The following is a 24,771-nucleotide window of genomic DNA, read 5'->3' on the forward strand; positions in this document are numbered from 1 at the left end:
CCCACACTACCCACACTAACTTTCCTTCTCTGCGCAATCAATTCGTATAATTGCATGCATAGACATTAACAGCAACGTCAAGGTCGTTCTCGCATTGCCATGACTATTGCCGGTGCTAAAACGAGCTGGGGTGTGAGGCATAGCCATCCTCTTCAATTCACAGGCGCTTTGTTGTACCAGAAAGGAACATGAACTCGTTATACATCTCCCAGAAAAACGGTTGCCTAGGCCATGATGTGCACCTTATGTAGAAAGCGTCTTCTGTTCTTCCGCCAATAAACAACAGATCATTAGCTCTACTTCCTCGCAGAATACTTCGACAATACAGATGACACCTGCATCAAAGCAGCGCTGTTTAAAAGTCAGCTGGTATTCTTACACAAGATACACAGCAGCAGTTAGCACTGCGCGCCGATGCGTTCCGAAGGCCAGCAATGACGGCCGTCCTAGTGGCGCCACCTGTTAGGGCCTGGCGACTGAGGCCGTGAAGAGCAACGTGAAGAGTGCTTGACCTGACCTCAGCCTGCGGGGCCCTCCTGACCCGCTCCCCGGCCTGCGTGCCGGGGGGCGTATTTGGGTTTGCTCGGGACGGTGGCTCTGCAAGAGAGAAAACGACAGAAGAGACGAAGAAAGTCGGCTGTTCCGACTACCATCTACACCCCCAAAGGCGACGCAAGAAGCTTGAGAGAGCAGAGCCCAGCGGCCCAGCGGGGCCCAGCGGCCCAGCGATTCAAGGCGTATGCTTTTTCGATGGGCGTTCATGTCGGCCACCGCGAGGCGGCGCAAGCTTGAGAGAGCCGAGCCAGGCCGAGCGGCCCAGCTATTCAGAGTATGGTTTTTCAATGGGCGTCATGTTGGCCGCGGTAGCACGCTGCTCCAGCTGGCTGACTTCCGAGGTTTCGATTTCCGTGTTTTTAACTGGTGGCGTGTGTTGTTTCGTGCGCTTTTGCGCACCTAATTAAGCTTAAATTCGTTATTCCAACCGAACTTGTGTTGCCATCGACGGATGAGTGTCCAGCTGGCGGACTTGACCAGCTATTTACGTGCTTTTAACCTGTGGCGTGTGTCGTTTAGTGCGCTTCTGCGCACCTATTTAAGCGCTTTTTTTTTTTTTTTATACCGGAAAGCTTTTCCAGCACCTGTGCTTGTTGCCATCGGCTGATGAATGCACCCCCCGAGGCGGCGCGATGCTTTGAGAGACCCCGCGGTCCAGCGATTCGAGGCGTATGCTTTTTCAATTTATTATTATTATTTTTTTTGTGTGTGTGTGTGTGGTGAGCATTATTTCTCTGAGAGATTACCGAGGTAATTGTTTTAAGTGTGTACTTAGGTACGTATACATTCCCTTTTAGCGTGCATTGTATGCATGTATTTTGAAGCTTCAAAACAGCACTGACAGTGCTTACGAAACGCAATTCTGTCTGCATACATGTACTTTCAATTATTTGAATGTAAGCGTGCCTTTATAATTATTAAAAATGCAGCAGAGCGCGGCTATGCCGCGTACCTGTATTGTTTAAAACGAGTCATGCACGAACTGTTCCTTCCTTTCGATGTCATCCCAATTAAGACCACACGGGTACCGAAATGTTTTTTTTTTTTTTTTGTTATTGTTTAGTCTGCGTTCCATTTTCACGTGTCAGTATGTTATGTACATCTGTTCCCAATCAGAGGAGCTTCCGTCTAACTGTCGGCTTCAGCCTCAACGTCGGTGGCTTAATTCCACCTGTTCTGCTTTTAGAAAGAACACCTGGTTTCAATTTCCTTACCAACTTTACTGCCCAGTCCCTGCACAGTATTCTTCTAGCCATTCTTGCAGGACGAAGAAACACCCGAATGACATGAAATTTTCATGTGGTCAAGTGGAACGAAGTTTGGACTCTATTCAAAAGGCGTTTATTTTTGAGGAGTCAGCACAACTATTATCCTTCAGTGCCAGCCATGTGTAGAGTGTTCTGACTGAAACTTCTTGTTTCCTGAACATAAGTGGAAGCGCTCATTTTTACAGCTTATTTCCAGCCTTCTTTGCATCAAGTTAAGTGGGCAACAATTCAAGATGGTACCTCTTTATCTGCTACACAGGATGGCAAAGTGAATATTTATTTTGGTATATACAACATTATTTAATTAAATAGCAGGTATTATTTTAAGGGGTGAAACAGAAATTTAATACAGGCAGTATGTTGCAGCATATGAATCCGTTTTGAAAAACAGAAAGTACACATTTATATACTGCATTTGCACAAACCAAGAACAAATGCAGGGGATGACAATTATGGGCCTATACAGGTGAAAGAAGTGAAAGTTTGTGGACCGCACTTATGCAGACATTATAAACCTGCTCAAAATACAAAATGTGGTGCAAACACAGTGGCCTCAACATGTCCACAGACGAAAAAAAAAACAAACTAAAAGTGGATTAAACAATTTACAGTTCGGTCTCATAACAGGCTGGCAGTTATTTAATGGGCTTTTCAAGTAAATTGTTCAAATCGCAATAAAGATATTTTTCCACATAAGTAAATAGCAGAAATCTTTTTTTGCATAATAAATGATAAATAAGGAGGGTAGAACATGACCCATGTAATACAATAAAACAATAAGTGCAGGAAGCATACAAAACATGCATATGCAAAGGTTTATAATTTGTAGTAACCTAACTAAACTGCATGACATGCACCTTTATCTTGGAACTTCAATCGCCTAACTGTGTCCTGCATCAGATGTGCCTGCCTTGGGCCGACGAACTTCCAAACCACATTCACCTACCTGAATTTCTGCTGCCTTTTGGCATTTTTCTTTCCTTAGAGTTCACTATTGCTTATTCCCTTAATAAAACATGCCTTGCCACTCGTCTTATTTTCAGGTTCAGCAACGGCATCAGTAACTCTCGTTTGTACCCAGACCCACCCTTACTGCCTCGTCTTCCTTGGCTGTACACCATGTCCTTCACTTCTACTATGCTGACCCCAATTTAATTCCCATCTGTATTGGTATCCTCACAGTTTGTCCCATATGCAAGCACTCGTGATGCAACTATAATGTAGTTTCCTCCGAAGTGATGTACTGGTAAACTGATATTCATTACCTGGTAATACCGGCCTAATGCTTTTCACTTTATTTTTCCCCCTGACTTCATATTTTCCTCTTTTGATCCAGATCTATTGCCATTACCTGCAACAATGCTGCGCTACATGTTATAAACGGTTCTTCCTTTTCGTTTCCTCAAATTCAATTCAGATTCATTGTTCTGCTTTACCTCTTTGGGTGCTCAGCCAGCTTCTTTAGTTTGTTTATTCATTTTAGTTATACACTTCAGGAGTGATGGACACAAGCTGTGCAGTATCACTAAACTAAGAATAAAAAATGGTTGTAGAGTATTTATCTACGGAGAGAAAATAAACAAGCACAGATGTTTAAACAACTCAAACTCAGAGCAGTGGAATATAGTCAGCAGAATAATGTGTTTTTAGTTATCGCATTTGTTTTCTAAATATATTTGGTCTCGTATGAATGTGCAAGCTGAAAGTGTTTTTTCAGTCATGTCTAAATGAAGAGCGAGTGTAAACAAGACAATATTTTATGTTGTATGCTCACTTCATAAATATGGTTGTGATATACAGACCAACACGGCTGGTGAAGCAGACAACAGAAATAGATGGATTATGGTAACACTTTTGAAAATACACTCATGACAGGTATTATTAATCATGACAGTAATGACAGAGGTTCTACGTATGAATCAACTATTGCCATGATCACATATTTATTTCACAATGATCAATACAAAAAGTTCCCATGCTTATTTTGGTGTCAGTGGCTGTTGGCACTCTTAGTGTAATACGTGTATATAGATATATATGTAGCAGACATTCGTGCCACTTGCCAGCGACTTGACTACCTACAGTCGCGCCGCCTCAACAACACCTGTGATCCGAGCCAAGCTCCCGAAGCCGATCTGCGCACCATGATCCGCTCTATTATACGGGAAGAGCTCCACAATGATATTTCGTCGGTGCCTGCTTTCTCACGTCCACCTGTTCAATCTCCTGAGTTGCATGGCATTATCAAGGAGGACCTTGCTTCATTCACTCGTCCCATGGCTACAGAACCACCAGCCCCTTCCTAAGTCCCTACGTATGCTGAAGTTACTGCGGCACCTCCTCGTCTTCCTGCCCATCACTGGCCTGTGTCACCCAGCCTCGCCGCCCTGTCCTCGCGTCAACCGGTGTGTGGTAATTGGCGGCCTCTCCCACCTCGTCCAGTTTGTTTCTACTGCGGCATCCGCGGCCATGTTACACGCGTCTGTCGCCGATGACTGCGAGATGAGCGTGCGAGCTACAGGTACGTTTGACGTGACGACGCGTACCAGCTTACGCCTCACCAATATTACACCAACAATGACCTCCGTCGACTTCCCCTGACCTGTCTATGACAGCACGGCCATCGCTTCGCCGCTCCCCATCACCCTTTCAGCGGACTTTGTCTCCCCTTCACCCCCATCTTCAGCTCCTGCCTGCCGCACGGAAAACTAGCCTGTGCAGTTTCCGGAGGTAAAACTGCACTGTCTGCCGTCGCTCCAATTCCTCCACTGCTCCAATCGAACATGTCGACTCTATTCGTTGAAGGAAATGTACTGGAAGCTTTAATTGATACTGGTGCCGCTTTTTCCGTTATGCAGCTTGACTTGTGTTTAAAACTCCGAAAAGTGTGCACTCCTTACAACAGTCCTGCTTTACGTGCTGCAAATGGAGAGAATATTAACCCTTGTGAAGCGTGCACAGCCCGAGTCATCATTGACGGTATCTTGCACTTCATTGAGTTTGCTGTCGTATCCTCCTGTGTCCATCAACTCATCTTCGGCTGGGATTTCCTCCAAAACGCCTCAGCAGACATTAAGTGTTTCGCTCCCACTCTTGAGGTCACTGCAGGCAGCGTTGTTGCCGATAGAGAACGACCTTCCTCCCGCTTAGTTATGGTTGCCGATAACGTCCTCTATCCGGACAACGAAGATATTCTTTCTGTGACTTCTGACGCCGTCACCGATGGTGACGTCCTGAGTACACCCAGCCCTCATCTCCTGTCAAGAGGTGTTATCATCATCGTGTCCCTTCTTCGATTTTGTAGCGGTTCTCTTCTTGCTGCCTTCAACACCACATCGGAGCCCATTCTTCTGTGCCGCGGCTCTACTGTTGCATCAGTTGCTTCCGCCCAGCCTGTCGCTCTTCTTCCCATTTCCACCTCTGATCGCTCTGATTCATCCCCTGCCTCGCTCAGTGCAGCACTTCGCCACACAATCAGCACCGACCTGACAGCAGACCAGACAGACGCATTGCTCGCTATATTGAACAAGCACGCAGACCCGTTCGATGTCAATTTCGGCGCATTGGGTCAACCCGCTGCAGCAACGCATCGCATCCACACTGACGGATCAGGCATAGTTAGGCGCCAGCCATATCGTATGCCTTCAACTGAGCGCAAGGTTATTCAGGAAAATGTTCGTGACATGCTTGCACGCAACATCATATGCCCATTGTCCAGTTCTTGGTCACCGCCTGTTGTTGTTGTGCTAGTGCAAAAAAAAAAGCCGGTTCAGTTTTGTGTAGATTTCCGTGCTCTGAATAGAATCACTCACAAGGATGTGTATCCCCTCCCACGAATTGACAACGCCCTCGACTTTTTACAAGGTGCCCAATTTTTTTTCAGCCTTGACTTAAGATCAGGCTAATGGCAGATCTCCATGCATGAAGATGATAAAAGGAAGACCGCTTTTGCAACACCCAACGGTTTATACGAATTCAATGTAATGCCATTTGGACTCTGCAACACTCCTGCTACGTTCGGGCGCATGATTGACACAGTTCTCCGCGGCCTCAAATGGAAAACATGTCTCTGTTACTTAGGCGACATCATTTTCTGATCATTTTAGTCGTCTCGATAAAGTTTTGACAGCTCTTTCCAGTGCCGGCCTACAGCTAAACACGAAGGAATGCCATTTTGCATTGAAAATCTATTAGTTCTTGGCCATCTCGTAGGCAGCGAAGGAAATAAGCCTGACCCTGAACAAAATCGCTGCTGCGCTGCACTTTCCCCACCCGACTAGGGTCAAAGATCTCCGCAGTTTCCTCGGCTTGGCATCATACTTCCACAAATTCATCCGCGATTCAGCCTCTATTGCCTCACCTTTACATGCGCTTCTTCACACCGATATGCCTTTCGTCTGGTCTCTTGCTGCGAAGAAGCATTTGAAATTCTGAAGCGTGCTCCGACTTCGGGTCCTATCCTCTGCGATTTTGATGACAAAGCTCCGGCTATTTTACACACCGACGCCACTAGCCATGGCATTGGCGCTGTCCTTCTGCAACGCCAAGACATCTCTACAGAAAATGTTGTTGCCTATGCACACCGAACTCTGACTACTGCGGAACAAAACTGCACTATTACCGAGCAAGAATGTTCATCTGGGCTGTTCAGAAGTTTCATCCTTACCTGTATGGCCGTCACTTCACGGCCATCACTGACCACCACGCCCTATGCTGATTATCCTCTTTGAAAAATTTGTCCGGTCGTCTCGGGCGGTGGATCCTCTGCCTTCAAGAGTACGACTTCACTGTCACTTACAAATCGGGCAAGAAGCACAAGGACGCCGACGCTCTCTCTCGTTGCCCTATTGCTTCGCCATCGCAACACATGTCCTCACATTCCTCTCCTGTCCCAACGGAGTCACGCGATTTAAACTCTACAGTTATCCACTCTTTATTTGAGCGCCGCCTCTATTGCTCCCATGCCAGACATAGACTGTAATCTGGCTCACCACCAGAGTGCTGACCCTTACTGTCGAAAGCTGATTGATGGTCTCACCGGTGTTATGAGACCTCCAAATGCCCGTCTTTGTTTTCGGCTCAAACATTTCAAGTTACAGAATGGCACATTATTTTGGCACAACTACAGCCCACTGGGCCACACCTGGGTTCCCGTAATTCCTTCTTCCCTGCGTCCTCAAATTCTACAAGGATTTCACAACGACCTTACCGCAGGTCACCTTAGATACCACAAAACCTACGACCGCATCAAAAGTCGTTTCCTCTGGCCTGGCCTTTCAACCTCACTATTGAAATATGTAGTGTCTTGCATCCCTTGTCAACGCTGCAAGCGGTCTACGTCGCCTCCTGCCAGTCTCTTACAACCTCTCCTATGTCCTTTCACGCCTCTCAAGTCGTCGGAATAGACTTATATGGCCCCCTGCCCTTGACTCCAGCTGGCAACTGCCGAGTCGTTACTGCCGTTGACCACCTCACCCGATACGCTGAAGTCGCACCACTTCCTTCCACCTCCGCTTCCGAAATCGTCAACTTCTTCATCCACACCATACTTCTCCACGGCGGCCCTCGCCTCCTCCTTAGCAATCGTGGTAAGTCGTTCCTCTCCACCGTCCTTGCCGCAGTGCTTCATGCTTCAGGCACAGTGCACAAAACTACATCTCCTTACCACCCTCAGACCAATGGTCTCACGGAACACTTTCATCGCACCCTTTCTGATATTCTATCCACCTATATTCACCCTCAGCACAACAACTGGGACTCTTTACTCCCCTTTGTCACCTTCGCCTACAACACTGCCGTTCAACAAACCACCACCTACTCTCCATTTTTTCTTGTTTATGGCCACCACCGTACCTTCTCACTCAAAGCATCTTTCTTCTCAGTTTCCACTCCTTCTGCCGCACCTTCCCATGAACAGTTTGTGTCTCGTATCACCCACTGCCGTGATTGTGCCCGCCTTCAAACTGAAGCCACTCAAGCTTCCAGGGAAAGCACATATGATACAACCCATCGCTCAGTGTCTTTCAGCCCTGGAGACGAAGTGCTACTCTGGACATCTACTCGCATCCCCGGCCTGTGTGAAAGGTTTCTGAGCCGTTTTATTGGCTCGTACACGGTTCTAGAACAAACTTTTCCAACTATCTCATCACACCTGCATCGCCTGTTCGCGATCACCGGTGTCGCGGCACTGACACCGAAGTAGTGCACATGTCGCGTTTTAAACACTAACTGCCGACCTTAAGCTATAATTTACGACCAGGATGGTCGCTTTCGTTTTGGAGGGGGAAGGTTGTAAGCAGTGTGAGTGAACTTCATCTTCATCTAAGTGTAATCATTATCAAGTCGTGGGAAAAAGACGAAGTGGTGATGAGCTGGGGCTAGTCAGTAGCTGCTGCTTCGGCTTATCTGAAATAGAAAGGTGAATTCGCTGGTGCGACTGTCTGCCTCACGAGATATATATATATTATAATGTAATGAGCACCTTGTTCTCCCTGCATTTGTTTGCTGATTAGCCTAATGTTTGCCATATGGGCCTTGTTTCTGAAAGCCTTGATGTCGCAGGTAGCGCCCAGCTCCCACTCTTCCTTTAAGTTGACATTCCACATGACAGCTGAGGACCACCGACAAGGGTGGTTCTGGTGAGCACCGTCAAGTGTAGGTTACACGCCACACAAATATTGAGCAAACTTGAACACTGAATAACCACTATTGTAGCTTAGTTGATAAGAGTACCAGACACTATATTCGAGGTTCACAGGTTTGTATCCCACCAGTGACCTGTGGTTGTTTTTTTTCTTTCTAATCAATTATTTACAAGATTTTATTGGTATTTCACATTTATTGACACATACACAGGCACACACACAGATCAGTTAGACTAGCTTTTTACTCGGTTAACATCTGGTTGTTTCGTTCTTCTACCTTCCAGACTGTTACCGTCATCATTGATTGATCCTTAAAGACCTTGAGCGGGCATTATTTTTGGGGAAGCAAGGACTAGTAGAGAATGTTCATTGTCGTAGATTTTTTATACAATGGAAAACAAACAAAAAGGCATGGTAACAACATTGCAATACAGTGCATAACAATAGAACAATGCAAAAACCAAATGGTCAAGGGCACCAGTGCATTCATGTCAGCATATGCTTACACATTAAGGCGGTTTATAGAAGCACAATATGCACAAAGTAGTACGCAGACAAATGACAGGTCGTATATGTTAGTAAAATTTGAGAGAGCGAACAAAGCAAAACTCACTTTTGAGGCTACGCAGACAAATGACAGGTCGTATATGTTAGTAAAATTTGAGAGAGCGAACAAAGCAAAACTCACTTTTGAGGCTACAGTAAGGTAGTTAAGAAAAATTTAAGTCAAAATGCTGCTCATTTTAATTTAGCAATTTGGACAGATATTAACAGTCTAAATTTCAAGTTCAGACATTCCTGGACTATAGATTTCGGAATCGAATTCCATTCATCAATGGCCAGTGGCAAGAGAGACCTATTGAAGGTATTTGTGTAGCCTGTTATTAACCTTTTCAAAATTGGCCAACGGGCACTGCCATATTGGAGACTGGGCTGTGCTCATAACACAGAAAAAAGCTGCGGATTCTGCGGAAGGAACCACCACCGGCCTGAATGTTTCACGTTTGGCCTCAGACCTCCTGGAGGCCAAACGTGAAACGTTCAGGCCGGTGATGGTCCCTTATTTTCATAATGTGTCACACCATATGAAGAAGATAGCAAAGAGGCATTCTATCCCTAAGCTCTGCTCCCGCACGTGCAGTGATGGGCGTCTTGGCTGCCAAATCAGGCACCGAACTACTCATGTTCTTTGCACCATTCCATCCCACTTTCCTGCGGGAAGACGTACATCGGGCAGACTGGCCGCTGTATTAATAAGCGACTGAGGGAGCATGCGCTAAATGTTAAGAAAGATGACAAAGGTGTTCATCTCGTGTCCCATATTCTTGCTTGCGAGTGTGCACCGCGATTTCATGAGACGACGATTCTTGGCAGAAGCAAAAATAAACACGCGGTTGGCACTTTTCATATCAAGAAAGAAGGCGAAAACTGTATTAGCGATATTAGCTACAACCAATGGTAGCTGACGGTAACAAACTGGATTCCAAAGGCAGAAAGTTAGGTGGGCAGATGAGGTTAAGAAGTTTGCAGGTGTCAAGTGGATGCAGCTAGCACAGAACTGGGTTAGTTGGAGGAATATGGGAGAGGTCCTCGCCCTACAGTGGGTATAGTCTGGCTGATGATCACGATATGTAGAATTTTTATAGCCTTTGCCTATTACCTTATAAAATGAATTGGAAGCTAATGCTGTATTTTTATTACATAGTCTTTGGGAATTATTATTTAAAAACTGTGGTGGTGAAAATTTATAAGTTGATTTGTGTATGCAACAGGTCAGATTAAATTTGCAGAACGTTTCATTTTGTTCTCCCCCTTTCCAACAGAGCAGGAGAGAGGCAAGATCAATTCACAATTGTGCACCTAACTGTAATTATGACTTGGTCCGTTATGAACACTATGCACATTAATGCTTACATGAGCACCACCGAAGCACGTCGGGTAGCTCTGCTTGAGCAGGCCAAAAGCAGCTTTGTAGCTCTCGGTGCTTTGAGAGCTGTGCAGCAGGACCGCTAGCGGCAGCGCTCCAACCACGGTCGCTGCAAGTACCAGCGTTACGCTGCTTTGGGACTCATCGCATGAGGCTGTGCTGTCGATGAATATAATCTCCTTGGCAGAAGTCAGCCCTTGCGTCCTCTTCATTATTTGGGTGACTATAAGAGCTGCCCAGCTGGTACCATCTTCAAATTTTGTGATCCTGACATCGATCCCTGCGAAAGGTGACACGTGCTTTTAACCTTGTACTATCGACTGTGTCAATGCTTCATGTGACGTAACCAGAACACTATTTTCGTACAAAATAATAGAGACCTTTCTTTAGATCCAAGCAGGGAGGTAGAAAATAAAAGCAAAATGCAATGAGAAGGCAAACATTAATTAAAAACATGAAATAAAATTGCAGTATACGACAAATGCATTTTCTAAAATATGCTATAAAGTTTGTTGCCAATGGTAATCAATACCATTTGTAGAGGTAGAGCTTGCCACTCGGAAATTGTTCTTAGAAAGTGAAACTTCAGAGCATTAGTATGCATTAAGTGTGGTGTTCATCTGTGATTATGATGACAACAATTTCTGAATTTTTCTAAACCTTTAGGTAGGTATATACAGGCCAAGAGAGATGCCTAGTATGGCATGATTTCATTGTGGAGAAAGGGTAAGGCTGACAGTCACTGAAATGAAGGAAAGCATTAGGGAGAATATATCATCTCCTAATTTGTGGTGTTGATCAATGCAATTATTTCTTTTGCCTGAAAGATAATTTATTAGAGAGTAGAAATGTGTTCACAAATGACTATATGGGGAAGGCAGCAATTGTGCGAGAACCGCCTGTGCTTCTGTGATATCAGGAGCAGTAAGACCCTCTTTGGTCCCACCCTTGTTGTGTAGCAAATGGCCTCCGTTTAGGTTATTTACTTATTTTTGACCGGAAATAATGTGGTGCCTGCATTAAATTAACACATGAAAATAGAATGAAGTGAATGCACTATATTTTGTATACATTTCAAGTGTAAATAATAGGTGGTAATGAGAAATTTTATTTCGGATTCTCAAACTTTCATGAAAGCAGTAGTAAATACAGCATGAAAAGAAAATTATGCAAATATCCTGAGACACAAAACATTGCTGTTATACTACATGACAAACCTGTAAGCTTCAATTCCGTGTGTAAGAAAGACTCCAGCCTACCAGGAAGCATAATTGCTATCTGGCTTTGCATAACACTACGACCCATTACTACAGCAACAACCAGATAGGCAGGGATATTTTTGAAGCTTACTGCATTGCTAAGAAGCCGGTCACATGTGTAGCATAACAGTCTTTTGTGTTACAAGGAAATGAGATAGCCTTCATTGATAAGTGCCTTTCATTGCAGCATAATCCTTGATGTTTTGTTTTGGTTTCGCACATTTCACCGTATATACTTTCTAATAAATCTTAAGTTGTTAGACAGCACCCGTGTCGTCCTCTCCTTTCTCTGTCCTTTGTCTCTTTTGCACTTTTCCACAATGTGAACTACTTTTAACTCACCCAATACAGTTTACTGTTTATCATGGCTTTCCACACATAATTTTTAAAACCGATTTTTAATAGCGCGCCCTTGCTGAGCAGATATGCGTATATAATTGAGGGCTTTGTAGAGCTGTGCATGTAACAAAAGTCAGAAGTCTCTGGAATCATGGAAAACACGCAGAGGAATTTCTTTTTTTATTTTGATAGTATGGTTGATTGAATTGGGAAGTTTTTCATAAATGATATTTTAGATGTCGGATCATTAAACAGGACACAAAAAAGACGAAATAATTACTGTTTGTGCTATCCAGAAGTAAGGTTTCACTGCTGGCAAACAGTTATCAAGCTAATGACTGCAAACACCTTTTATAGGCTATTGTACACTTTCTTTTATGCCTTGTTTGCACCGTATCATTCTTATGGTGCATTCACCCTTTTTTTCACCTTCATATCACGAGATTTTGCATTTCACTTAGTATAAGCCATGTTCACCTTATCCAGCAAGTAACATGGCAATCATATGGTGTCTATGAGGCTGTGAGAAATTCATGGTTTTGAATCTTAGCCATTCAATCTTTTTTCTGGGGTATTTTATGTGACGCAGTACAAACACAGACATGTCACTTTATATTGCTCCTGCCAACTTAACATGTTATACCCACTATCAACTCTCACAGGCTAGATGCATGCTCATGACAAGTTTAAGATATGAAAATATTCACTGCAGCTTGTAACGCTAAAACATTAAATACCACATGAAACCAGTGGGATTTGTCTACATTGCATTTTCATGCACCAGGCCTATTACTATGTTAGCGGCTCCTGTGGCAGGCACAATGTTCACGAGACAGAGAACTGACTGTTTGGCCTGCAAATCTCAAAGTTCCAGGTATTGAAAAGTGGAGACTAACATGGCCATTGCTCCGAAGCTTTATGGTTAAAGCCTGACGTGGCCTCTAGAAGGGAAAAGAAAACTGTAATGCAACCTCAGATGTCGGCCTTTCCAGGCTGCAACAACGTTATGGATTTATGCCCTGAGGCTATAAAATCGCAAAAAAAAAATTTCTCCATCACATAGTACTGTTGAGCATATTGCAACTTACCGTTATGAAGATAGGCTGGTGCCTTTTCAGCCAGCTTAGTCAAAGGATCTGCAGTACTGCCAAAGTGTTCCTTCCGCCAGACCCGGTACCAGTTGTAGACTGTGTTGGCACTCGGGTTTACAGCACCACTCGCCAGTTTTTCTAGCCCGTCATCCTCTACTTCCAGCTTTCGTTGGTGTAGTGCTATGGCCTCTGCTGGGCTGTGGCCATCATTAAAGTAGGAATGAAATGCTGCCCGAGTGTCAGACGTGCTCCGCAGCAACCGCAGGCCATCCGCGCAGTCAGTAGCATGATTATGGTCATCCATGACCCTGATGACAGCAGGCAGCGGCACAGTTCGCTTCAAGAAGCCATCCCTCTTCTTTGTGTCCTTTGTGACTTTCTTGACTTTTATGTCAACGAAGGCTGGGCAGTTTGTAGCGTTCCGGCCAGCAGTCTTGTTGCGACTGCTATGCTGGCATCTCCACCTTTTGTGGAATACAATCCTAGGGAAAAAATGGGGGGCTATAAGAATGGCTTCAAAATAGTCACAAGCAAAAGCTATGGGAAGTATGGTTTGACATGCTTTAGCAAGGTTGTAGAGGGGGTTTGCATTAGGGGGATGCTCAAGCTTCACCTTAAGAGGTAAAAAGCAAAGCCTCAATTGCCTGCGAAGTTCTCGGCGAATAACCATGCATTACACCAGTGTTGAGTGCTTTATGGTACGGTTAAAAAATATTCTTATAGCAGCTGTCCATAGGCCACTATTAGGATACAAAACCTAATTTTTTGAATTAATGAAAACTTTGTTGTCAAGCCTCCATTCAATGCAAGGAGCCTTCTTAGTTATGGGTGATGTGAATATCAATATGCTTGGTGAAGATTCATCTTCTGAGTGCCTAGAAACCATACTTCGCGCTTCCACTTGTTCGAATATAATTTCCTTGCCTACCCATGTTACCGATACCGGTGCCACACTTCTAGATATCTGCATTACCAATTGTACATTGTGACCAGTGCTTATCAGGTGTGCTTTCCCTTTATATCAGTGACCACATCCCAGTTTTTACATGTATCCCGACATGTATTAATGACGTGCAATTTGCCTCTTTCACCGAAACTGGTCATGTACGCTGATGACACAAATATTTTTTTCTCCGCACAAACCTTTACCAAATTGAACACTGTCATAAATAGTTATTTGAGCAAACTTTGAATGTTAAAAATCCTAAATGTATTATTTCGAGCCTCATAACAAAGTCTGTGACACTGAGCTAGTCCTACACTTTCAAGGTGCAGCATTGCAGTGTGTGACTTCAGAAAAATTTGTAGGCGTCTGGTTTGAAGAAACCATGTCGTGGAACACACATGCTAGCAAGTTGGCGATAGAATTAAGCAAAACAGTTGGCTGTCTCTATAAGCTGAGAGGATTACTTCCAGTAAAGCTCAAAAAAGCAATATGTTTTGCTAATTTCTACTCTAGTCTTTCATATTGCATTTTAGTTTGAGGAGCTACAACCATCCATAATTATAATAAACTAGAGCGGCTACAAAAAAAGGTGCTACGAATTCTTGACAACTTTTATGGAAACCCTAGCCAGCTATTTACTGATCGCTTGTTTACTAAACATCATATGCTTAAAGCAACTAAATTATATGATTACAAACTGTCTTTCTATATGCATAAATGTACCCCTCCAAATGATACACACATCCCTTGCATGCTTACAGCTTACGTAGGGAAGTAAAACCAGTGCCACATAGACGAAAAAAAATTATGGCCGGGCCACTCTTGACTACCGCATACCATCACTTTATAATAAAGCCCACATTGACTTTACTGCTCCACCTAGCTACGAATCAACAAATTTTATGATGAGGCAATGTGATGTTCATATTCATTTATGATATCTGATATAATTCTTTAGGAAGTGTAAACGCTGCTTTTGCTCTCATGTCCACTTTTATTGTGCTGTGAAATGCACTGCGAGATGCTGCCTGTAGGCCCAGTCAAGCTGTCTGTGGTAGCTTTTTCCATGGGGGACTTGTAGGTTGGAAATAAATTGGAAAGTAGAATGCCCCACCACTTTTTATTATGCTTTTTATATATTTTTACTTTAAGTGTGTTTTGGGGGAAAGTAAGGTGCAGGTTTTCGGTGGGCATCTGCACCAGGTCATACTGCCGTTTCATTCTGCGATTGTTAATAATAATAAGTGGTTTATGGGAAAAGAAAGTTGCAGTATTTGTCTTTTTCTGTGGACACCTAAAAATAAAGATTAGTTTTTGGCGTAAGAAAAGTGCGGTATGTCCACTCAAGGTCATTTGGATGATGCCAGGCGAATTCAAAGTTGCATCCCAAGAAGTAGAGCTTACAATCTAAAAATATAAATTTACATTCCAGCATAACTAAGCAGACTTTTGTTTCAATTCATATATTAGAAAAATGATACATTGAAATTACACTATACTCATTTATTCTTCATTTAAGAAGCCACATTAACTTGTGCATTATGATGCTGGGCCATCAACAAATTGAATGCACAGATACTATCACACAAAATGAAACAACCAAAAACTTTCAGTTCAGTAGAGAGAACATTGGGTGTAAGCAAAATTAGTTAATCAAGAGAAAACTACAAGGAACGAGCAATGCCAAGTCAGGTAGTAAAATACCTTTTAGGATCGGCCACTTCCCAGTCGACTACCCACGACGTACTCGTAGCATTGCTGTAGCTGCTCAGCCACTCGTACGCGTCCCCATCAGTGTTGAGGGCGACACGAAAGCATTTGACGTTCTCTTCTGCTGCAGCGCACTACGACAATGAAGCCGGTAATGCAGGCAAAAAGTTCAGCAGAAGCCAAGAGCGCGCGTACGGCGCTACACGAACGAAAAATTCAGCAGCAGCCCGAAGCGTGCACACGCGACGTTACCCGGCAGGTAGGCAGTGAAGCGCACAAACGACGTTACAGGGCAAAAAACGTTCAGCAGCAGAACGTCCAGAAGCGCGGCGACAAAAGGCGCGCGCGCGCAACACCCAACAAGCGAGAGGTGCAGGGAGCAGGACGTCCAGAAGCGCGGCGACAAAAGGGGCGCGCGCGCAGCACCCAATGAGCGAGAGGTGCGGGGAGTGATAGCCGCTGGCCGGAACAGCCCGCTTTCTTCGTCTCTTCTGTCATTTGTCTCTCGCGGAGCCACCGTCCCAAGCAAACCCAAATACGCTGCCGGGGCGGGAGAATTAAGGGCTCCTTTTCGGTGGAAATAAAGTTTTCATTCATTCATTCATTCATTCATTCATTCATTCATTCATTCATTCATTCATTCATTCCATGGCCTCTCGCCTCTGCTGTTTCCTTGTTATACATCATGGATATAAAATCCCGCGTAACTCGTCCCTTGAAAATGTATTTCTGGTTCTTGTTTGTGACGAAATTTGTGTTGTTTTGTGAAAAGTGGCCGTGTTTGTGACGGTTCACGCTTCATTTTGACATGCTCCAAGAGAAATGGGGACTTTCAGACCAAAGTTCAGGCGTCGGCGTCGCTGAAGATCCTCTAGAAATCGTGATCAGTTGACGAACGTGTAGCCGACGCTTCTGAGAAACGGAAGCACGTTGGCACTGCAGTGTGTTTACATACAGCGTGTTGCAGAATTAGAGGCGCGATGTAGAATGCTTCTCCCAGCTAAACCGCGGAATCCTTGCAGTTCAAATTTCGCACAGAAATCACATTTTGTCGCTAGTATTTTTTAATACTAAATTTGTTTGGGGTACTTGCCTGATTCGATCAGAAGAAGTCAGATGTTCCCATCGCCTGCGGCGGCGGCGACGCCAGACGAACCGCTGCCCCAGCGATGGGAACATCTGACTTCTTCTGATCGAATCAGGCAAGTACCCCAAACAAATTTCGTATTAAAAAATACTAGCGACAAAATGTGATTTCTGTGCGAAATTTGAACTGCAAGGATTCCGCGGTTTATCTGGGAGAAGCATTCTACATCGCGCCTCTAATTGTGCAACACCCTATATTGCTACAGGTAATGATTTCAACAATTTCGCTATTATTCATCGTGAATGGAAAGGTGCCGCGCTCGTCATGCGAGCCTCCGGTCGTCGTGCTTGTATGCGCTATTTGTTAGGGAGCAGCTGTAGAACTTTTTTTTTTCTTCCAGTCTGCAGTATGTTTTTGTTTCCGAGGATAATATTGTTACATATATGCCCTGCGCGTTGCTGGATGTTGAAGAGGACGATAAACAGTAGTGACGCGAAAGGAAGACGAAGCTGAAGAAACCGTTGGGACTTCCTGAACACTTGCTCATTTTTTTTTATGCAAGTATATTTTAAAAAAAGAAAACCTCTTTGCTACCCAATTCTTGGCCGATCCCCCTCTGTGGGTATGTGCCATAAGTTATTTCGACAACAACAACAACAACACTTGCTCTACTGTGCTGTGGACGCTTGCCCTTCACCTGCTGTGGTTTCCTGTGCTAGCCTTCTGCCCCGTATCATCTTGGTGGAGGTGACCAAAGATCCCCGTGCGCACAGATTACCCCTTGCGCTGCCAAAACCTGGATTTGCGCAGTGGCCGTCATCTACCTGCTTTCAACGACGTCAACAACTACCACTATGACCTCCGAGGCAGCTCCTACTACCGCGGCAACTTCGGCTCAGCCAGTCGTGCTCACAAAAATCCGCCACCCTCCCATATTTAATGGCGAAGACAAGACAGATGTGGAAGATTGGCTGGATGAGTACGAGCGTTGCAGCAAGAACAACCACTGGGACACGACCATTATGCTGGCCAACATCATTTTCTATTTGGCGGGAACCGCTCGCACGTGGTTCCAAAATCACGAACAAGAGCTGGTGGCGTGGGCAATCTGTAAGCAAAAGCTTCAGGACCTGTTCGGGAAGCCCATTGGTCGAGCTGTCGCAGCAAAAACAGAACTTTCATCTCGCATCCAATCCTCCACGGAGTCCTACCTTGCGTATATTCAAGACGTGCTTGCGTTGTGTCGCAAGGTCAACTGCTCAATGACGGAAAATGACAAGGTAGGCCATATCCTCAAGGGCATTGCGGATGATGCGTTCAACATCCTGTTCTGCATGAATTGCTCCACCGTCGACTCAGTGCTTCAAGTCTGTAATTCGAGCAGGCTAAACAACGACGCCTCGTACATCGCTTTGAGCGCCTTCCAAACACCGCAGCTACATTATCCTGCTATGATCTGGCCCCTTTGCAACAGCCTTCTCATCCCACGAACATGACTCGTATCGTCCGGAGAGAACTCGGGGCCTTAGCTCCTACACCATTCATGTCTCCGCTACCCGACACCGTGGCCATGATACAGGCCGTAGTTCGCCAAGAACTTGCAAACGTCGGCCTGTCCTCCAGCCCCGTGTAGCCCACACCACCATCCCACTCTGTTCCTGTAGAGGCTGCTGCTACTGCCAGCCCGCCTTCCCCACGTCGCTACCTTAGTCGCAATCCTGCAGAGTGGCGCACCTCAGACGACAGGCCAATTTGCTTCATTTGCTGTCGCGCCGGTCACACATCGCGTTATTGCCGTAGCCGTACCTTCTTCGCTCCTCGCTCCTATTACAACGCCGACCGCCGATACGACCAAGGACCTCGACGCTTCCCTGCCCAACCAGAGGAGCTCCGTCCCGTCTACGATGGACCAGGACATTATCTTTCTCACCAAGATGAGACTTGAAACGAAACCGTCCCCCCTGCCCGTCGCACCAGCCGATCTCCATCCCCACTGGCTCGTCGATCCCGTTCACCGGTATCTCGCCGCAACTCCTCCCCATCACACGCCGGTACCTACTCGGGAAACTAGCGAGTGCAGCGCCCTGGAGTGACGCTGCATTCCCGACCCGGACTGTCAACTCGGAACTGACCCCCGCACCTAGACGAAACCTCGTTGATATTCTTGTGGACGGAGTCTCCGTTTCTGCCCTTATTGATACTGGAGCCCACATTTCTGTTCTCAGCTCCTCGCTCCGTCGACGCCTCAACAAAGTCCTCAGACCTGCTTCCTCGTCTACCGTTCGTGTTGCTGATGGCAACACAACTACTGTCATTGGTATGTGTACTGCGAGAGTTACCACTGCCGACCGCCACATCCCTGTGCTATTTACAGTCCTCACCAGTTGCCATCATGAAGTTATATTAGGACTCGACTTTTTAACAGAACACTCCGCTCTCATTGACTGTTATTCTGGACTGATTCATCTAGACCTGCCGCTCTGCCCTGACAATTAACAAAGCTCCTGAAACTTCAACGCTACGTCTTCGCTCCGCTACATGTCGCCTACCACCAGAAGCCGCAGTGTATGTGCAGATGTCGCCTTTTCCCTCCGTTCCGGATGGCGACTACGTTGTTTGCCCCATAACTGACGTGACACTTGAGCGTAGCATCGCTCTACCTCACAATATAGTGCATGTAGCGAATAACAGCACTTGTATTCCAGTCCTTAACTTCAGCTCTTTTGTGCAAGTTCTTCCTGAGGGCATTTCTCTCGCCGAACTGACCCCATTGACAGAGTTTATTGTGGCTGCTCTTTTACGTGACCCTATTGCCGCAGTGCCGACACGACCTGCACCGTTCCCACCTCAGGGGGTCCGTATATCCGGCATGGTTGCTCCTGACTTGCGCCCTGATCGTGCTAAAGCACTTACGACCCTACTGACATCGTACAGAGATATTTTTGATTTTGGTGACCGACCCTTGGGTCAAACGTCCCTCGTTACACATCGCATCGATACCGGAGACGCCAGCCCAATTCACAGACGACCTTACCGAATCGCCATTTCTGAACGTCGCCTCATGCAAGATGAAGTCAAGATGTTGGCAAGGAACATTATAGAGCCTTCCAGCAGTCCCTGGGCATCACCTGTCGTGCTTGTTAAAAAGAAGGACAATACCTGGAGGTTCTGCGTTGATTACCGACATCTCAACAAAATTACAAATGACATTTACCCGCTCCCCAGGATAGATGATGCCCTTGACTGCTTGCACGGTGCCAGCTATTTTTCTTCGATTGATCTCCGTTCTGGTTATTGGCAGATCGCTGTTGACGAACGGGATCGAGAGAAGACCGCTTTCGTCACACCTGATGGCCTGTACCAATTCAAGGTGATGCCATTTGGTCTGTGTAATGCGCCCGCAACATTCGAGCGCATGATGGATTCTCTTTAGCGCGGTTTCAAATGGACGACGTGTTTATGTTATCTCGATGACGTTATTATCTTTTCCTCGACCTTCGAGAGCCATCTCCATCGCCTTGAGGCCATTCTTGGAGTCTTCCGAAGAGCTGGCCTTCAGCTTAACTTGAAGAAGTGTAGCTTCGGCCGACATGAACTCAAGGTGCTCGGTCACGTGGTCGACGCACGTGGCGTTCGACCCGACCCAGACAAAATACGTGCTGTAAGAGCATTTCCTACACCCCGCTGTACCAGTGACGTGCGTAGTTTTCTAGGCCTTTGCTCATATTTTCGGCGGTTTGTCCCCAACTTTGCGGAGACTGCTCGCCCACTCACCAATCTTCTGAAGAACGACGCTCCATTTTGCTGGAACCAAGAACTGTCTCAAGCATTTTCTGCGCTCATTGCGGCCCTCACCAACCCACCCATCCTGGCACACTTCAATCCCTCAGCACCAACGGAGGTACGCACCGACGCCAGTGGTCACGGTATTGGTGCCATTCTTGCCCAACAGCAGATGGGTCGCACTCGCGTCATTGCTTAAGCCAGTCGCCTCCTTTCTGCGGCTGAGAGGAATTACTCGATCACAGAACGTGAGTGCTTAGCCCTCGTGTGGGCCATCACAAAGTTTCGCCCTTACTTGTTTGGCCGCCCGTTCTCCGTCATCACCGACCACCACGCCTTATGTTGGCTTTCTACGCTGAAGGACCCTACTGGTCGCCTGGGGCGTTGGGCCCTCCGCCTTCAGGAATACTTTTTCTGTCGTCCACAAGTCCGGCCGATTGCACGCTGACGCCGACTGCCTCTCCCGCAACCCGGTAGATCCACCACCCACCAGCGAGTGTGACGATGACACATGTGTATTGGCCATCTCTAACCTTTTAAACATTCGCTATGAACAGCGCTTAGACCCCAAGCTTTGCAGTATTATCAATCGCCTCAGCACTAATCACCTTGATGCAACCCTTGCTTTGTTCGTGCTCCACAACGGCACCTTATACCGGCGGAATATGCGACCAGATGGCGCCGAGCTTCTGCTCGTAGTCCCCGAACACCTGCACGCCACCGTTCTACAGCAACTGCACGACGTGCCCACTGCGGGTCATCTTGGTCTATCTCGCACGTACGACAGCATCCGCCGCCGTTTCTTTTGGCCGGACCTCTATCGCTCTGTTCGTCGTTACGTGGCTTCTTGTGACCCGTGTCAGCGACGGAAGAAGCCATCGGTGGTGCCTGCTGGACACCTGCAGCCGATCGACATACCAGTAGACCCGTTTTCCCGAGTTGGCCTTGATCTCCTCGGGCCTTTCCCACTCTCTTCGTCGGGGAATAAATGGATTGCAGTGGCCACGGATTATACTACGCGCTACGCTGTCACCCGAGCGATACCTACCAGCTGTGCAACTGACGTGGCTGCGTTTCTTCTCCACGACGTCATCCTGCTCCATGGTGTTCCAAGCCAGCTGCTCACTGACCGTGGCCGTTGCTTTCTTGCTCGGGTAGCCGACGAAATTCTCCGGTTCTGCTCCATTAAGCACTATTTCACCACCGCTTACCATCCACAAACGAACGGCCTCACCGAACGCCTCAACCGCACGCTCACGGACATGTTGTCAATGTATGTATCGGATGATCACCGTGACTGGGATGTTACTTTGCCGTTTGTAACGTTCGCATATAATTCCTCCCGTCACGACACAATGGGCTACTCCCTCTTCTATCTCCTATACGGCCGCGACCCTCCCCTTCCGTTTGACAGCGTACTGCCTCCCATCGTAAATGTCAGCTCCTATGTTCGTGACGCCATATCTCGAGCTGACGCCGCCCGGGTTATTGCTCGCCGCCGACTAGCTTCCTACCAAAATTCCCAGAAACGCCGCCATGATTCTCGTCACCGCGACGTCCACTACTCTCCGGGTTCTCTCGTCTTGCTCTGGACTCCCGCTCGTAGAGTTGGGCTGTGTGAGAAGCTCTTGCCACGCTACGCAGGACCCTACCGTGTCTTACGGCCAGTCACTCCTGTGACATATGAAATCACCCCTGTGCATCCGCTGCAACAGTCCGCTATGCACCGTACCGAGATCGTTCATGTTGCCCGAATGAAGCCGTACTACACCTGCAGTAGTTCGACATAATGCGCACCGAGACTGTGCTTTTCGTGGGGGGGGGGGGGGGGGGGGTAATGTTACATATATGCCCTGCGCGTTGCTGGATGTTGAAGAAGAGGACGATAAACAGTAGTGACGCGAAAGGAAGACGAAGCTGAAGAAACCGTTGGGACTTGCCTGAACACTTGCTCTACTGTGCTGTGGACGCTTGCCCTTCACCTGCTGTGGTTGTGCTAGCCTTCTGCCCCGTATCAATATGAAGCTATTCGTGGCGAGAAAAGTCATTACGATTATTTTTTTTAATGCGGTTTTTGATGAGGTATGGCTTGCGCAAGATTCACTAAACTAGTGCAACAATTCTTCCGTGATTGATGGCGCGCCGCTTGCATTGCTCGGTGTCATTTTCAGCACGCATGTGTCTGTCGTTTGCCTGTTATGTCGCTACGCCGACTGTCTGTGCCGTGCGCGTATGCATTTGTTTTCCTTGAGAGTGCGAGCATGATAAGTGATACCTTCGAAAAGCCTGCGTGCTGAATCGCCTCTTTCGCTTGTGTATTTAAGTCTACGTTATCGGATACCATAAACTCGTTCTCTAGCGATATAGGCCCTCGGGAATTTTCGCTCCTGCAGGTAGTCTGTGACCGAGAAGCTTGTTAGTATAAGGCCGTATAAATAACGTATTGTGTCGTATTCACACGATGCTCGGCCCGTCTGGCTTGTCTACCTTCTTCTTCTTCTTCTCCCTCGTTGTAATGGCACATACCCACAGTGGGGGATTGGCCAGAATTCGTTGTAGGTGACATACTATTTTTGATAATGTCGATTTGACTATATGATATAAATAGCCTAATAATTAGGAGCTAGTGTTGCTGAAATAACTTGAAATTTTGAGGCGATGTAATAGAAAGCAATGAAAAAAAGGAATAAAATTGTAAATTACTAAAAATAATAAGAAAAAATACAATTCAGACAGCTCAGCGCTAACACACAAATCTTCCAGTAGCAATATTATAATTATGAAGTAATTCACACACCGGTTTTAGGGCATACCCTTTGACGGTTGCACCAAAGGAGAGGAGGACAGGAACTGTAAATGGCTTGTCTACCTTTCGACGAAGTACCAAGGTCAATTGAAGTACTTCCAACCCAGTTAAAGATTAAAAAAAAAAGGCGAGAATGAAATTATTCATGTAGTGTTTCCATTCAAAATGGTAAAAATATATTGCTTGCAGACCAAAAACAGAACAAAACACGTAAAATGTGCTTTTGGTGCAAAAACTGAATTGAGTGGTTTTTAGCAGGGTTTGGGGCTTTATGCGGCGGGTTACCTATCTTTGACTTGATCCCCCAATACAAAGGGGAATGGCCGCATCAGCACCATCATCATCAGCGTGCACCCTGCTAACGAAACTGCCTGTACGGGCTGCGCGTGTCCACATTCCATCTCCCTGTCACAAGGACGAACGATGACGGCAGCGGTGAAAGCCATTTTGGAGATGAACAATATAGAGGATGCTACGGCCGGTGAATTCAAAAGGACCCTTTCCCAGGTGAAGCCGCTCTCGTGGCTAATCCCGGATGACGAGCAGAGGCACGAATGGCTGCTTGCTACCTCTCAAGCCTTCTCGGAGGAGGCACCTCTGCTGGACGTCGTCGTCGCGTTTGTGCTCACCGATCCAGAGAAGAACCGCTACGACTTCCAGGTGCAATGCACGATCGCGTTGCCGTCTTACTATATGGTTCAACTTGTCGCACAAGTACCGGCAGGTGGGACAGGCGAGGTGTGAGAGAAAAGTAAGCAGGGAGATGGCTTTTCCAATAGTTGATGTGCAGTTCTACGGAGGCCTTTCCTCTGGCCACTCACCCGGTCGATCGAGACGTCGATCTGCTGTCCGTCTCGTTTGGCACACGCGGGCGGATGAACAGATTCATGGAAGATCAGATGTTCTCGGGGCGGCTGGTGAAAGACCACAGCGACTAACACCTGGATGCTACCTTCCAGCGTGGCCATGCAGTCCCTGCACGTCGACCTCCAAGTCAACCATCGTCATGTAGTGATTTGCGGTGCCAAGATGCTGATCAACGCAGACTCGCTGTGTTGCTGTTCAGGCAGGCGTTTGAAGCTTCCTCGCGGAACCTGGATTGTGCTCGTCATATCTGCGCCCTGCACAGGTCCATTTTGAAAACCGAGTGCATGCGCCAGTTTAATGCAGAGTTTGTCATTCGCCTGTCGCTCAGATATACGTAACGAATAAAATGCGTAGTATTACCTCTCCAACCTCCACTTGTTCTTTTTAATTAATGAGACAGTAGCTTCACACCATGCAGCGCTATATATGTAGCGTGTTGCAGAATTGGAGGCGCGATGTGCTTCTCCCCGCTAAACCGCGGAATACTCG

At 46.5% G+C, this 24,771-nt stretch overlaps 1 protein-coding gene and 1 long non-coding RNA gene across 2 annotated transcripts; one reads left to right on the forward strand and one right to left on the reverse strand.

Moving 5' to 3' along the window:
• Positions 1 to 826: 826 nt before the first annotated feature.
• Positions 827 to 2,524, forward strand: LOC146183182 (uncharacterized). The gene is made up of 2 exons (XR_014708745.1): positions 827 to 1,224; positions 1,786 to 2,524. It is a non-coding gene; the product is annotated as an uncharacterized LOC146183182 (long non-coding RNA).
• Positions 2,525 to 12,335: 9,811 nt separating this feature from the next.
• LOC146183183 (uncharacterized) lies at positions 12,336 to 24,383 on the reverse strand. Its single transcript, XM_084608346.1, has 3 exons — positions 24,237 to 24,383; positions 15,734 to 15,873; positions 12,336 to 13,565 (listed from the first exon to the last, which is right to left on the reverse strand). The coding sequence occupies exons 1-3, from the start codon at positions 24,381 to 24,383 to the stop codon at positions 12,965 to 12,967; spliced, it is 888 nt and encodes a 295-aa protein (XP_084464472.1). The 3' UTR covers positions 12,336 to 12,964.
• Between the last annotated feature and the right edge of the window lie 388 nt (positions 24,384 to 24,771).

Source organism: Amblyomma maculatum, chromosome 7 (genome assembly GCF_055883805.1).
Source record: "Amblyomma maculatum isolate TAMU_Amacu chromosome 7, ASM5588380v1, whole genome shotgun sequence".
Lineage (NCBI taxonomy): Eukaryota > Metazoa > Arthropoda > Arachnida > Ixodida > Ixodidae > Amblyomma > Amblyomma maculatum.

Coding starts and splice junctions, on each gene's coding strand:
- LOC146183183 (XM_084608346.1), bottom strand. CDS start 24,383: ATGGCCACGCTGGAAGGTAGCATCCAGGTGTTAGTCGCTGTGGTCTTT. Junction 15,874..24,236: donor TCGACGTCTCGATCGACCGG/GTGAGTGGCCAG, acceptor TCATTGTCGTAG/TGCGCTGCAGCAGAAGAGAA. Junction 13,566..15,733: donor GAAGTGGCCGATCCTAAAAG/GTATTTTACTAC, acceptor TTTTTTCCCTAG/GATTGTATTCCACAAAAGGT.